Source organism: Sinohyriopsis cumingii, chromosome 13 (assembly GCF_028554795.1).
Source record: "Sinohyriopsis cumingii isolate HCF-2022 chromosome 13, ASM2855479v2, whole genome shotgun sequence".
In the NCBI taxonomy this organism is placed as follows: Eukaryota; Metazoa; Mollusca; class Bivalvia; order Unionida; family Unionidae; genus Sinohyriopsis; species Sinohyriopsis cumingii.
Window position 1 is genome coordinate 17,639,048 of NC_142973.1, and position 17,028 is coordinate 17,656,075.

General features: G+C 33.6%; 1 protein-coding gene across 1 annotated transcript in view; it reads left to right on the forward strand.

Annotated features, from left to right (window-relative positions):
* LOC149784996 (doublecortin domain-containing protein 1-like) overlaps positions 1-16,734 on the forward strand; it is a 159,056-nt gene extending 142,322 nt beyond the window's left edge. Inside the window, exons 39-41 of the mRNA XM_089978689.1 lie at positions 3,679-3,828; positions 4,828-5,013; positions 8,820-16,734. Coding sequence (XP_089834815.1) covers positions 3,679-3,828; positions 4,828-5,013; positions 8,820-8,900 — 417 coding nt within the window. The 3' untranslated portion in view covers positions 8,901-16,734. The remainder of the gene's footprint in view (positions 1-3,678; positions 3,829-4,827; positions 5,014-8,819) is intronic.
* Positions 16,735-17,028: the final 294 nt, after the last annotated feature.

Genomic DNA, 17,028 nt, shown 5'->3' on the forward strand with positions numbered 1-17,028 from the left:
ACACCCAAGCAGGGTTGATATTACTCATGTGGCTGACATCTGTCTAATAGCCAAATTCAAGGACAGTTGGCCCAGAAATCTTAATTAACTTGTTGGATGCTTTCTGTAAATTTTGGCTCAGATTATGTTGATCACTTATAAAAAACAGTTGTGTGAACATTCCTCTGGGGTTTTATTTAAATCATCCATGTTTAACTGTAGATAGCTTTATGTCCATTCATGTGAAAGGTATGGACAGATAAATTCAAAACTGGTTTTTGATCTTACTTTCAGCTCACTGACCATAAGGCCAAGTGAGCTTATGATATGATACTGCATCAATCTCATGTCATCCGTCTTCCATCTGTCAACATTTGTTTGTTACCAGTCTAAAGTCCACATTTTTTGTCTGATTAAAATCAAAGATGGAATGTGTGCTGGTATCATCCAAATCTCAGACAAGTTTGATAAAGATTGAGAGTCGCACATATTAATGAGGTGATCTTGTATCTCACTGGCTGACATTGTTACCAGTTTGGATGCCACATTTCTGATAGTTTTGATTGAACTTGAAATGATTGTTTATATTAGTAAGATCTCAGATGAGTTTGATAAAGATTGAGAGTCACACATATTAATGAGATGATCTTGTATCTCACTGGCTGACATTGTTACCAATTTGGATGCCACATTTCTGATAGTTTTGATTGAACTTGAAATGATTGTTTATATTAGTAAGATCTCAGATGAGTTTGATAAAGATTGAGAGTCGCACATATTAATGAGGTGATCTTGTATCTCACCGGCTGACATTGTTACCAATTTGGATGCCACATTTCTGATAGTTTTGATTGAACTTGAAATGATTGTTTATATTAGTAAGATCTCAGATGAGTTTGATAAAGATTGAGAGTCACACATATTAATGAGATGATCTTGTATCTCACTGGCTGACATTGTTACCAATTTGGATGCCACATTTCTGATTGTTTTGATTGAACTTGAAATGATTGTTAATATTATTAAGATCTCAGATGAGTTTGATAGTGAGCAAGATCCACACAATACATGTACAAAAACCACAGATAGCAGTGTGCTATAAATAGAACACATATTACCTAAATGATTCCTTACAAAGATCCCTGCCTAGAAAATTTAGAGGAATTAATAATTAGCAGTTAGTATATATTAAGTTCAATCAAAATTTAAGCCATTTTCTCTCTTTTATTTTTCTTTATATTTGTTATCTATAGAAAAGATTGAGAATTTTGATCTTTATGTCTGTGCTTGTTATGCCTCTGGAAGACATTTTTCTGATATGATTTTGATACAACTTGAAATATCATCATACATCATAAATATCTTACTGGATCTATTAACGAGTGAGATATGTGCATATTAATGAGATGCTTTTACATCAGACTGACTGATTTTGTTGCCTTTCTAGAGTCCAGATTTCTGATCCAATTCCAATCAAACTTGGAGTATATGCTGATATCATCAAGATCTCAAGATAGTTTAGTAATGGGTTAGGTCCAAGCATAATAATGGGTAAGGTCCAAGCATAATAATGGTTAAGGTTCAAGCATAATAATGGGTAAGGTTCAAACATAATAATGGGTAAGGTCCAAGCATAATAATGGTTAAGGTCCAAACATAATAATGGGTAAGGTCCAAGCATAATAATTGGTAAGGTCCAAGCATAATAATGGGTAAGGTCCAATCATAATAATGGACAAGGTCCAAGCATAATAATGGTTAAGGTTCAAGCATAATAATGGGTAAGGTTCAAACATAATGAAGTGAGCATGCATCAGATAGACTGAGGATGTTACACTTTGGAGGCCATATTTTTGATTGATTCTTATCAAAATTGAATATGGGTTTTTTATCATAAATATATTGGGCAATTTTTAAAGTAAGCAGCTGACCTTTTTGCCAACATTGAGGCCATATTTTTTGTCTGTTGGATTTATTATCATCAAAATCTGGATGACTTTGATTGAAAGCAAGACACTATATATAATAATTATGAATTTTTATGTGGAAAGAATTTTCTAATAATTTGAATATGGTAAAAGGGACAAAATCAGAATCAAAAAATGTTTGGAAGACAAGTTTACAGTGGCTTTTCTCTCACATAAATCTATTTCAAGACATGGTCAGATGTTAAGTTATGTAACCTGGTAAGCGATATCAGACCCACTTGGCCCTTATATTGGTGCTGATCTTTTTACCTTACATTTTTTCAGCGTGATGCATTTAATTGAAAGATGAAGTTTGCAGTTTTTTTTCAGTTGGCATTTTCTCTTTATTTAAAGCTATATGTATGATCATATGTTCTTTAAAGCTATATGTATGATCATATGTTCTTAATTTTCTGACATTTACTGCATGAGCAGATAAATTGTCATGGTACTGCCTTGTTTTTTACACACTGTATTGTGAATCCTGACTGTAAATTGTAACTTCTAAAACCACACACTGACTGTCAAGACCAAACAATCTGACATTGTTTTTATTGTGGAGGTAGCAAGTATGCAGTGAGATCATAAGTAGTATAATGAGTTTATTGATAACAATTCATGTAGTAAGTTAGCTGAAAAAGAAGTTAAGTAATAGTGGAGCTAGTTTAGGGGTGTTTCTTTGTTGTTCTGATGGCTCCTAATTTCCTTCCACAAACTTGGTAAGGGGCCAACCATTTAGTATGTACGCATGGAGGGGGGTAACCCAAATGCATATGCTTGCATACGGGGGGGTGGGGTCTACTGATAATATATATACACATAGGAAATGGGGTGGGTGGGGGTGAAACCTCGATAATAATTTGTCTAATATGTAACCTGTTCGACTGCGTTCAGTTGGAGTTTGAAATTTAGCGGACACTAGACAAACTGTTTAAAGTTACACAGCTTATTTTTTTGATGCAGCCAGACATTCAAAGTCAGTGGACTATCTGTTTTATTAAACATGTTAATATTAATAATCTTTTATGGTTTCTGCATGGATCAAATATCGGCCATGGGCAGGGTCAATCGGACGTACGCAGGTGGGGTGTGTAAAAAAGTATTCTTCTGTACTGGGAGGGGTAAAGTGTTGCCAGATTTTTGCATACGTACTAAATGGATGGCCCCTAAACTTTTGGCATGATGGATTTAAAGCAAACCAAGTACCTAGTGTTTGTTTGCTTTATTTTAATGTTTTCATTAACTTTTATCTAGTGCTGTGTCATTGTAATGTTCATTATGCCCAGCTTGAACTCAGTGATCAGACAACATGTAATCCCAGCATTTTCTCCATGATGTGTTATTCATTGAATTCCTGCTAAAAGACTATATTCAAGGGCCATTTTCTCTCCCATTTTGGAAAGTTTAAGGTCACTGAATGAAAGAAATATTATTTGTTGTATAATAACTTTAGTTCTAGATTATGTATCTGGACCAAAGGTTGTGGAGGGCTTGTACTTGAGGTATGAAAGAGGCCTCTTGATTTTTGGGGGGTGGGGTGTCCAAAGATCAAGGTCACTGTGGCTCAGAGAAAAATGGGTTTTTCAGAATAACTTTTATTCTAGAGCAAGTTACTTGACCAAAACTTTGTTGATGACTTGCATTTATGGTAAGAGTTTTGTAATGTGGGGCTTTGTTTCCTATTTGAGCATGATCTTAACATTGCGGTATAGAGTATTGTTAACTTCTTCAGAAACGAGTACAAGTGTATCCCATGGGGGAGACGTTGGTAAGGGCAGAGTATGTCTGGGGTGAAACTCTTGACCAGATATTGGACAATACCACAATTCGGCTGAACCTCTGGCAAAGGGCCAAGAGACTCTATACAGACCAAGGCAAAGAAGTAAGTACACATACACAGATATACACACAGACAGACATACAGACTGCATGCATGCATTACATATATCCATACATACATGATTGGAGGGAAGCATGAAGTTTTACCATTACGTGTCCATCCTGTCATGTCAAGGCACAAATCCATCAGAAATGTTGTGTATACTGAATCTATTTTAATAAATTTAATGGATTGATCCAGAATATAACATTAGGAACATTTTCACCATTTTCTGGCAAAATTTTATGGATTTGTGGCTCTCTTCTGTAACTTTTGAAGGATTCTCATGGATTAAAATGAAATTTTCAATAAGGTTTTACATCAAGAAGCCCTGGATCAAGTTTGGTTTTATTTTTATGATAATTTAACAGAGTTGTGGTTCCTGTTTGATATGATACATTGACCATTCAGCTTTGCTAACTACATTTGGAAGGATATTATAGAATCTAATCAGATTTACAACAATGCTTTATGTTATGGTTAGGTTTTGTTTATAATGTTTTCTGGCAATATTTTATGGAGTTATAGCCACTGTTTCACTTAAAACCTAGCCCTTTAATTACATGATTATTGGTGGTGGCATCAGTATTGTAAAGAAACATTCCTGTTCAGTATTCTATCATAACAAAGGTGTTCTTAGAAGAAATGCATTTTTCTTAATTTCAAACATTACTTACCATCTACATGTTAACCTTTTCTACTTATCACATTTTCTCTCCTACCATGCATTGCACGTACACATCCATCAAGACATAAAAATAACAGATTTGACACTTCATAGGAGTAATGTAAAACAAACAATGATTGTTCACACATAGGTGAAATATATCCAGTGGATGAAAAGTGTTGCATTAATGCATACAAATTGGTTTTTAATTGACTTTTCTTTTAACTCATGCAAAATCAAGTTAGAACAGATTATAGGTCCCACAAGTTGAAATTATATGTGTAACATGTACTGTCATTACTGTTATTAATGTATGTACATGGATTATCTTAAAGATAACAAAGTTTGAAGATGTGGAGAGAGACATGGTGCTTTGTGTCTCCATGGGCAAACCCTTCCAGCCTCCTGATGCACACAAACAGAACATCGAGGTCAAGGCTAACTATTCACGAGCTCACAAATTGTACGGACAAACTGCAACAGAAGTGACAGTGGATGCAGCAAAAAATCCAAAAGTCAATGTAAGTTTAAACATTAATTATTGTTTTAAGTTCAAATTGTTTGATTAATTCAAGTACTGAGGCATGGCTAGATATATTTTAGGGGCCCCGAGTGGCCGAGTGATCTAAAGAGCTCACCATTACAGATCACTGCCATCTCACCTCTGTTTGCATGGGTTTGAGTCTCAGGTTCAGCCTATGTGGGTATGTGAGAAAGCTTGCCGGTAGCTTCTCATGGGTCGGTGGTTCTTTCCAGGGTTTTCATTGATTCTTCCTCCACCATTATATAGCCTATCTTGTCCTGAAAAATGGTGCTAAACCTTAGAACTACAACAACTAGATATATGTTACATGTACTGTTTATCATATCAACATGGTTTTGTAATTATACTGGCATAGACTGTCATGGCTTTTGTAATTAAATTGGCCTAGTCTGTAATGGCTTTTGTAATTAGACCGGCATAGACTATCATGGCTTTTGTAATTAGATTGGCATAGACTGTATAGGCTTTTGTAACTAGATTGTCATTGGCTGTAATGGCCTTTGTAATTAGATTGACATAGGCTGTAATGGCTTTTGTAATTAGATTGGCATAGACTGTATAGGCTTTTGTAATTAGATTGGCATAATAGACTGTATAGGCTTTTTTAACTAGATTGCAATTGGCTGTAATGGCTTTTGTAATTAGACTGGCATAGACTATCATGGCTTTTTTAATTAGATTGGCATAGGCTGTAGTGACTTTTGTAATTAGATTGGCATAGTCTGTAATGGCTTTTGTAATTAGATTGCCGTTGGCTGTAATGGCTTTTGTAACTAGATTGGCATAGCCTGTAATGGTTTTTGCATCTTGATTGACATAGGTTGTAATGGTTTTTGTCATTAGATTGGCATGGGCTGTAACAGTTTTTGTAACTAGATTGGCATTGGCTGTAATGGCTTTTGTAATTAGACTGGCATAGGCTGTAATGGCTTTTGTAATTAGATTGGCATAGGCTGTAATGGCTTTTCTAATTAATTTAACATATACTGTATTGGCTTTTGTAGTTAGATTGACATAGACTGTAATGACTTTTGTAACTAGATTAGCATCAGCTGTAATGTCTTTTGTAATTAGACTGGCATAGACTATCCTGGTTTTTGTAATTCGATTGGCATAGGCTGTAATGACTTCTGTAACTAGATTGGCATAGGCTGTAATGGCTTTTTGTCATAAGAAAGACATAGGCTATAATGGCTTTTGTAATTAAATTGGCATAGGCTGTAATAGTTTTTGCAATTACAATGGCAAAGGCTGTAATGTTTTCTTTATGATTATATTGGCATAGACCAGTGGCTTTTGTAATTAGATTGGCATAGGCTGTAATGGCTTTTGTAATTAGATTGGCATAGGCTGTAGTAGGTTTTGACATTATATTTACATAGGCTGTAATGTCTTTTGCAACTTGATTGGCATCAGCTGTAATGGCTTTTGTAATTAGATTGACAGAATGTAATTACATTTGTAATTATATTGGCATATACTAATGTCTTTTGTAATTAGATTGGCATAGGCTGTAATGTCTTTTATAATTAAATTGGCATATGATTAATTGCTTTTGCAATTAAATTGGCATAAGCTGTAATGGCTTTTCAACTAGATTGGCATCAAATGTAATGGTTTTTGTAATTAGAGTGACATAGACTGTTATGACATTTGTAATTAGATTGGCATAGGCTGTAATAGGTTTTGCAGCTAGATTGGCATAGGCTGTAATATCTTTTGTAATTATATTAGCATACACTAATGGCTTTTGTACTTAGATTGGCATAGGCTGTATGGGCTTTTTCTAACTATATTGGTATAAGCTGTATTTGCTTTTGCAACTAGATTGGCTTAGGCTATAATGGCTTTTGTAATTAGATTGGCATAGGCTGTAATGGCTTTGTAAAACTAGATTTGCATAGGCTGTATTTGCTTTTGCAACTATATCAGTGTAGGCTGTAAAGGTTTTTGTAATTAGCTGGCATATGCTGTAATGGGTTTTGTAATTTGATTGGCATAAGCTGTAATGGCTTTTTAAACTAGATTGGCATAGACTGTATTTGCTTTGGCAATTAGATTGGCATAGATTGTAATGGCTTTTGTAATTAGATTGGCATAGGCTATAATGGCTTTTGTAATTAGATTGGCATAAGCTATAATGGCTTTTGTAATTAGATTGGCATGGGCTATAATGGCTTTTTAAACTAGATTGGCATAGACTATTTGCTTTGGCAATTAGATTGGCATAGGCTATAATGGCTTTTATAATTAGATTGACATGCAGTAATGGCTTTTGTAACTAGATTGGCATTGGCTGTAATTACTTTTGTAATTAGATTGACATGGGCTGTAGTGTCTTTTGTAATTAGATTGACATTGATTGTAATGGCTTTTGTAATTATATTGACATGGGTTGTAATGGCTTTTGTAATTATATTAGCATACACTAATGGCTTTTGTACTTAGTTTGGCATAGGCTCTATGGGCTTTTTCTAACTATATTGGTATAAGCTGGCATAGGCCGTAATGGCTTTGTAAAACTAGATTTGCATAGGCTGTATTTGCTTTTGCAACTATATCGGTGTAGGCTGTAAAGGTTTTTGTAATTAGCTGGCATATGCTGTAATGGGTTTTGTAATTTGATTGACATAAGCTGTAATGGCTTTTTAAACTAGATTGGCATAGACTGTATTTGCTTTGGCAATTAGATTGGCATAGACTGTAATGGCTTTTGTAATTAGATTGGCATAGGCTATAATGGCTTTTGTAATTAGATTGACATAAGCTATAATGGCTTTTTAAACTAGATTGGCATAGACTATTTGCTTTGGCAATTAGATTGGCATAGGCTATAATGGCTTTTATAATTAGATTGACATGCAGTAATGGCTTTTGTAACTAGATTGGCAGTGGCTGTAATTACTTTTATAATTAGATTGACATGGGCTGTAGTGTCTTTTGTAATTAGATTGACATTGATTGTAATGGCTTTTGTAATTATATTGACATGGGTTGTAATGGCTTTTGTAATTATATTGACATGGGCTGTAATGGCTTTTGTAATTATATTGACATGGGCTGTAATGGCTTTTGTAATTAGATTGACATGAGCTGTAATGGGAACAAACCATTACACTTTATAACCTGGATAATAAGTGTAAATCTGAATATATAGAGGATATTTTCTTTTTCTACATTAATACAGGATATGTTTCATTATGCAGCATGATATTGTAAAGAGTGGCACAGCCACAAGTTATCATTCTTTTGTGCAACAAGCTGAAACATCCAGTTTTTTATACAGGAAAAGAACATTTTTTCTTTTTATTACAGACCTAATCTATTGCAGTAAATTACATTATTTTAAGTAGTTTCTTGTTTGTCCAAATCACAAACACACTCCATTATATGTATGTCATATGGTATCTGTAATATATCTGTTATGGCATCTGTCATTTGGCCTCTGTCATATCATATGGCATATAGTATCTGTCATATGGTATCATCTACCCATTTGTCAGACTTGGTGGTTGGGATTTCTATTTTAAATTAAGATGTCTACAAGACACTAACTTCCAATATTGAAAAGACAATGGGAGCAGCATGTGGATGTTTCATTTACATATCTTATTGACAAACACAGTGTTTGTCTTTATCTACACACAATATGTCAGGATGAGTGGACAAGCGGATTTGTTGAGCCCTGACATATATGGATGTACAAGCTTATATCCACATTCATTGTACAAAATATCTTCCATAGGTTAATATTAAAAACTTTACTTTTCTTTTTGTGAACAGGTTGATCCCTTTGGACCTCCGGCGCTAGCTCTGCCCCCTTCGGAAAGTAGAAAGCCAATTACAGACAAGCCCCAGACATGATCAGTCAATTCATTCACATTAATTAATATCTTGACCAATACAGCAAAACTTGGAATCTTGTCCTGCATAGAAGTGGACTGTTGATAAGAGCAAATCTTGACATGTTTTCCAGAAGACAAATATAGTACATAAAATTTATGTCAAGATCGAATCATGATGTTTAGACATTTTTGCAGGAAGAAAATTACTTCTGGAATTATTCAATGTTGAGGCATGATCCAGACATTAGCTGCAGTTGGCCAAGATGTTGGGATTTTAGTTATCATGTGAAATCATGAATGGTATTGTCAACATGACTTTAATTTAGCTGATGAAGATGTACATTTATATGCATAGCTCTAAGCTGTGTACAATTGTTTTGTTTTCGGAACTGGAGTTATCTTTTCCATTACATTTATCTCTCCTCTCTCTCTCACCCCCCTGTCTGTAAAGTTATTTTTTAGAGCATCACTCTCAAACTGTTAAAAGTATTTCACCCAAACTTGGTACACATATCAGACATGTTCCATAGAGGTACCTGTGGATACTGTAATTTTACAGGTTCAGTATTTGTTATGTTACCATGGAAACAAAGTGTAGCCAACTATTACTGTATATGCTCACGTATAAGCCAAATAATTTTGGGGGAAAAAAACTGCAAGAAGGTGGGGGTTGGCTTCCCCATGGGCCAGTGTCTAACCTTGAAAATGTTTAAGTTTCGTTATCAATTACCGGCATATATTTTGTTTTTGGAGATCACCAAAGACAACATCTCATACCTAATGATGCCACATAGCTCATATGACATGTGCTGTCATGAAGTCAAACAAGTATTTTTTCTAACTTTTCTGGTAGGATAATAAATGAAAAATGTGATTACTGTACTTGATTTATATTTGATACATATCCATTCACCAGAAAATGTAACCATACATGCCAAAAAAACCTGCCATATTAGCAATCTCTTAATCAAGTGTTTCATTCTTGGCTAATCACTGATCATTACATCCTATAGTACAAATGCATGCAAAGTTTAGTTTGGTGTTAATAAGATAAGAAAACAAACTAAATAAAAAGATTTAGGAATTATGATTGTGAATTTATTTATGGTGAAAACATTTTGGTATTGAGACTAGAAATACATTTATCATGGTTAGACTTAAAGCAGCAAGTGTGAGGCTCCATGGAGGTTTGTTCTTTGTAAAGCAGAGATTTATTACCTGTAGAACAGTAACTACTGGTATGCCTAACTTGTGGTAAATTTTGCCCCCAGGGATAATGTTTTTTTATATATTTACTAATCCATACTGACTCTCTGATGTATTGTCTAATGATATAAAGCAGGGATCACGGTTTCTAATCAAAGCCATAACTGTCAGACCTGCTTGAAGTGGTTTTATGTGTAATGATTTTCACACTGACAACTGATCATATTTTGTTAACTGAATCAAGCTACCAGTAGTAAAAAAGGAAACAATGATAAATATTTATCCAATACAAATTGATAATCAACCACCCATGTAAAAAAAGACAACAAAGTATAAACAGGATACTAATACTATTAAATATTATTCAAGTTTATTCTTTCTACAAATGTAAGGTAATAGTTAAAATGAATAGTGGTGGAAATAAAACAAGGCATTCTGCTTATGATGCAACATTCAAAATTATTGAATATGCCAAATCAAATAACAACTTTGATGCAGCATGCAAATTTTGTGTACATGAGAAGCAAGTATGTGAATGGCAGAAAAGTAAAGTTGCATTAAAAGAGATGACAAGAACAAAGAAGCACATTGGACAAGATTGCTTCATTAACTGAATCAGAGAAAGAACTCAACAATTTTGTTAGTGAATGTTGACAAAAAAGATACATTGTCACAAGAACTGCAATTCATCTGCATACCATACAAATGGCAAAATACAACAATTAAGTTGGCAGATTCATAAAAATTTGTTGCATCAGCTGGTTGGTGTTCACATTTTATGAACTGGCATGGTTTTCTGTCTCGAGCAGTGAGCAAAAATCACACAAAAGCTACCAAATGACTTGGAAGAAAAAATGAAATCGTTTCAAAAGTTTATTATCCAACATACAAAGGAGTCTTCATTCGAGCTGTCGCAAATGAGATGCCTATGACTTTTCATCTTCTGAACAACAAAACAGTCAGTGCTGTTGGTGAGAAAACTATTCTGATAAAAATGACTGGTCATAAAAAAACATAACGTGGTTGTTTTGGCCTGTTTAGCTGACAGTTCAAAGCTGCCTTCTGTCATCATTTTTAAATTGAAGACTCTGCTGAAAAGCATGAAAATTCTTGCTGGTGTCGTCATTTGCACACATCAGAAGGGTGGATAGATGAAAATGGAATGGTTGAAAGGCTGGAGAAAGTCTGGAACAAGAGACCAGGTGCACTAATTAAGAAACTTTCAGTACTTGTCTTGGACATGTTTCGAGCAAGATAGACAGAGTCAAAGAGGTCTGCTTATACAAGCCATTTAAAGACAGGTTATGAAAGAGGTAGTTCAACTTGGTTTGGTCATGCACAGTGAAACTGAAGAAAGGCAGAAATTTCATGAGACCGAACACAGACCTGGTTGCCAAGTCAGTGAGACTTGATTTGGTCAGAAATGAAGACTAAAATATTTAGTACCGTGTTTGACTTTAGATGCATAAATTAATGTTTGTACATTCATATTCGTTAGGCTTCATATACGAACAGGCTTATACATGAGTATATATGGTGTATAATTGAGTGTTGAACAATAGGGGCTAAAAAAGTAAAAAGTAAGAGTGTTGGATCATAGGATATTTTCAGCAGGAATCTTTATAAAAGTGGGGGGACCAGGTTTAATTGTACCTCTGACATATTCTGTGTGAAAAATGGATATACTTTTGCTCATGCCTGTAGGTTTTGAAACATCAACAGTATTTTTCCACTTATTAGATTCAAACTAGTTTTTGTTTGGAGTTTTTGTATCAAGAAGACTATGGTAAAATTATACTTTCATAAATTAGATTTTTTCTTCTCCACTTTTTTTGGTTACAAGTTTATTCTTATAATATCCTATAATATTGGCAGGGGTATCTGTGTCCCCTGGACAGCTTTTCTTTTCTTTCTCCAAGTTCTGTTGAAAGATGGTGGATTTATAGGAGTGCTCATGAGGTTGACTGTATCACCTCTTTTTCTATTCACTGTAAGTGTTTGTTGTCAAGAGTATGGAAATGATAATGAATCAAGTAAATTTTTCAACCTTTATTAAGGTAGCTTGTAGATGGACATATATTTTCATTCAGGCTGAAACATTTTATTGATAATATTTGCACACAAGTTTGTAATTATTTCAGAGGATCATTTTTGTGTATCATTTAGTTTTTGACACATTTCTATGTATTTGTTTAAAATTTTACACCTTCAATATATACACTTTGTAATAATGCTTTGCCTGTAATTTTAAAATGTTTCTTTCACAGATTCATTAGTGAAATATTGTTCAAACAGTAAGGGATCCCATACTTTAATGTGAACATAATTTCTAGAGATGAAAATTGTAAGCTGGACCTTGAATGTTTTTTTTTTGTTGTTGCACAAGTCATCATTCCACTGAACTTCTTACTGAACTCTCATTATGGGTAGGGGAAGTTTGAAAAATCAGTGCAGCCAATTATTTGACATTTATCAGTCTCTTTAGCCAAGTGAAATGCACAATTTAAACTTAAATTTTGCAAATTTAGAGCTGCTTTTGGATTTTTGAGAGAAGTGGCATTATTATGCTAATAAATAGAAGAAAATCTACAACTTTTATTTTTTGTATTTAAATACTCCATGAAGATTATTATAGAATTCAATAAATGCAAAGTTTTTAGTTATGTCAACAAAGTCATATTGCCAATATAACAAGTTTCAGCTTTTTTTAATGACATTAAATTATGAAGGTTTTAGAATGATTCTGTGACATTTGTAGTTTGTCTGTGTTAAGACTTGATCCTGCAAATCAGTGGTTCCGAACAACTGGGTTGCTACCCCAGTCAGGGTCACGACAACATTGCCGAGAGTCACCCGATATTTTTGAGGGTGGCAAAATTTATAAAAATGTGGAAATGCAGTCATGAGGCTCAGAAAACATTAATTTTTAGAGTATCAGTGATGTAAATGATCTCATAAAATGTCAATCACCCATACTCTTTGAGTAAATTTTATTATTCAAATCTTGATAATGAAATAATCTAGAAAATTAATGTGTGGATGACGTCATCAATCCAAAATGATGGAAAGTCGGCTTATAGATGCTGTAATAGATATTCCACTGTTACTATGAGAGATGAGTTTACAGTTTATTTTATTATATTTTCAATTTTACCTTATTTTTTTGAACCATTGAATTTTATTTTATTATATTTTCAATTTTGCTTCTTTTTTGTGGGAACCATAGACTGATAGTCATTTATATACATTTATGTAGGGTAAGCTAGATGTGAATTAGTTTGTTAGTTTTAAAAAATTTCTTTGATGAGTAAGCTTTTTATGGGATAATCATCACTGACATGCATTTAATACTGTCTATACTCACAAGTCAAATCCAACTGCAAATAATATAGACCCTGATTTACCATTACATAACACACCAGCAAATTAGGGTCTATCTTGTTTCTTGTACTGATCATTCCTAACTGCATAGGTTGCAGATCTGCTGGTGCAAAATGCAACAGCAGATCTGGGTCTGTCCAGTTTGCAGTTGGACTCATTAAGCAAATATATGAAGTACATGTATGTACTTTTGGAAGTTGGTCATGTTGCTGATATAACCTTGTCTAACTTTACTTCAGTATAAATCTACTTGGGATGATTCATTTAAGGCTGTTAGTTTTGTTTAGCATAGAGATAAATCTGTGAAGGGAATAGTCAGTGTTGGAATAATAAAATCTTTATAAACAGATTTTATTTCTGTACACGTCACCTGAAAAAGTTCACAGGACTTGACTCAGTGCACTTCACATCCAACCATACAACACATGTATTTTGATATCACAACAAATAACAAGGTTTGGTAAGGGCCAATTTAAGCCCCTACTCGGAGCAAGATTTAATGGGTCCATCTCTTTTCCATAAATATCTGTTAAATATTTATCCAATATACTTTTAATAAAACAACCTTTGAAAAGGCAGCGGTTTTCTCCGTTGTGAATTTTCATGGATTATAAACATGAAGATCGCTAAGCTCATATGAAACTGATTGCTTAAATTGGGCATTTGCATGCAGTACACATTATAGTCACTGATAGTCTCTTTAAGGATGCAGTACACATGATAGTCACTGATAGTCTCTTTAAGGATGCAGTATACATTATAGTCACTGATAGTCTCTAAGGATGCAGAACACATGATAGTCACTTTAAGGATGCAGTATACATGATAGTCTCTTTAAGGATGCAGTATATGCATGATAGTCACGGATAGTCTCTCTAAGGATGCAGTATACATGATAGTCACAGATGGTCTCTTTAAGGATGCAGTGTACACTATAGTCACAGATAGTCTCTTTACAGAAGCAGTATACATGATAGTCACGGATATGATAGTATCTTTAATACTTGATCATTGTTTTGCAACATTGTTTAAATGATGTGCATATTAAGTACAGTATCTCCGACACAAGACTTTCAAATGCTTTTAAAATATTTCATTTATGTTTACGTTCATTGCTGACTTGATGTCAAATCTTGCCAGATTCACCACAGTAAGGACCAAGATTATGTTCATTAATAATAGCCAGATGTTTCTATTTTGTCAAAAAATCAACAAAGCTTTGTGGTTTATTTATCTGGCAGATGAAAACCTCACTAAATTTTATTTCAGTTGGATACAATTATTCCTTGTGTTGATGGCTTATCCAAATATTTTATAATTTTTAAATGAGTGTTATAAGAGAGAGAGAGAGCAAGTACAATGTACGGGCTAAGCATCAGACATGTGAGGTGCTTTAGCAATATATATAGCATGGTTTTTGATTGCACAGACCGAGTAATATATCAGTTTTGATATTCTCAAAGCACTGAGTAGTCAGTTACCAATTTCTTATTTTATATAAAATGGACCTCCATAATGAAGAAAAGATAAAAACAAAAAGAAACAAAACAGAAACGTGGATTAACACAAATGTATTTTGTTGCATTGTACACACAGACATATACCCTCACCCCCCCAAAAAAGACATGAGGTTATCATTTTTATCAGTGTCATCATTGTCACTTAACCAATTCGAAGTTACCATTATGCTTTTTAAAAAACACAAACTTATTGTTGTCTTTGGTATTTGTATATTCAGTGGTCAATATAATTATGAAATTTCATTCGATTTTGTTGTTAGGAAAAATTCACGCCATACTTTCTTAACTCCTAATTAAATAGCTTGGAAATTAATGACGATTCATTTCAACTATCTGGAGATAAACCATATTAATGTCTCTTTTTAGCACTACTTTATATATTGCCAAACATCTTAGAAAACATGGTTAAATGGCAATAAATTTCCAACTGACTTTTTGTCTTTTAAGCATGTCAACATAGAACCAAGTCTTAATGAGCACACCACTTTTTAAAAGGCTCCACACACTAGAATAGTGATAACTCTGTACCAGCATTAACACCGTTGCTCACTCTATTGAATGACATAATTTGATCTGAAAAGCAGCAGCTATCATCTACCATGTCTCTCAGTTATGATGATCTTTTAGTTTGCACATGCACACCTCTATCCCGGAACATAAGCAACACACATACACTTTTAGCTTGGGAAACAGCAGAAATGATAATAAGGAAGGAGTTAGATAAGGACAAAGGGTCAACATTCATCATGTAAGCAACCATTTAAAATTGTAGGGGCTTTAATTAGGAAAATGGCTATTGATGGCATGTGGTTAAGAGAAGTTCCTTTGAGTAATAGTGAATATAGCTATTCTCATTTATATTTTAGCATGATTTTATACATGTTGCTACATTAAAAGTGACAACATTTCAGAAATGTACAATCCTGTCCCTTTAATAGATATTTCTATGAGAGCCATTACAGTCAGTTGTGTTGATCCATGCTATAGTCTGCTGTAGGCCAAAATCTAGTCTAGTTTTCTCAGTTGCAGAGAATACTTTTTAAAGTTGTGTATTAAAATAATTTATCAAATGGAAACATACAGGTAATGATACCAACCAATATGGCATGTTAACAGGTCTCAGTGCCAATTTCATAATGTTAATGGTTTGTACTGACATTATTTTGTATTCAGATCAGTTCTGTCAAAGTTCAAGATTGTGAATTCATGGAAGGGTCAAATATAGTCTTCAAAACCTAATAAAATAATAATAAATGCAGTTTAAAATGAGAAAGATAGTGAAAAAATACTTTGGAACTTTTTATTTTTTATCATGATTCCTTTTTATTCTAACCACTGTAGTAAAAGTTTTTTTTCTTTCTTTGTATTTCCAGTGTCAGGGGTCCTGTTTTGTATTGTCTAGACCTACTAATACTTAAATACCATCATGTCAATAACAGATGGTTAATTATTTCTCAATATTATGTTAGTACAATTATCAATAATGTCTTTGTATCAGTGAAGCTTTTGATGATGGTTTCAGTCTCTTTTATGTATTAATTGCCGTCCTTATTAAGATACGTAACCATTACCGTCCATTCTTCTTATAATTAACTTATTTATAGATATTTTTTCATATTTATTTTTTGCGAGTCTTTTTCTCTATTTCACATTTGGTTATATGTATTTAAAAAACATTCTTTTTATACACAAGCGATTTTGATCCTCTTTTAGAGGTGTTGTAGAATAAAATTATTTTAGAATAAAGTCTGGTTTGTTTAATTTTTGGAGTTTAATGTCAGTATATTCATTTATGTATGTCGAGTGATCTGCTCTATTGATGTCATCACAAAACTTCCAGATGAAAATTATCGATTGCTACAACTTTCCCTTTGCAGCTAGTTCAAGGTACTAAATTGAGTTAAGCAAAGTGACTGTCTGGTCTACCACTGCAAAGTAGACTGCTACTGTTTTTTTTTTTCTTTACATGGCACTGTTATAGTGACACCATAGTGAGTGACATTAAATGTAGTTTACTCTGGCTCACATCTCTGGGTTGGC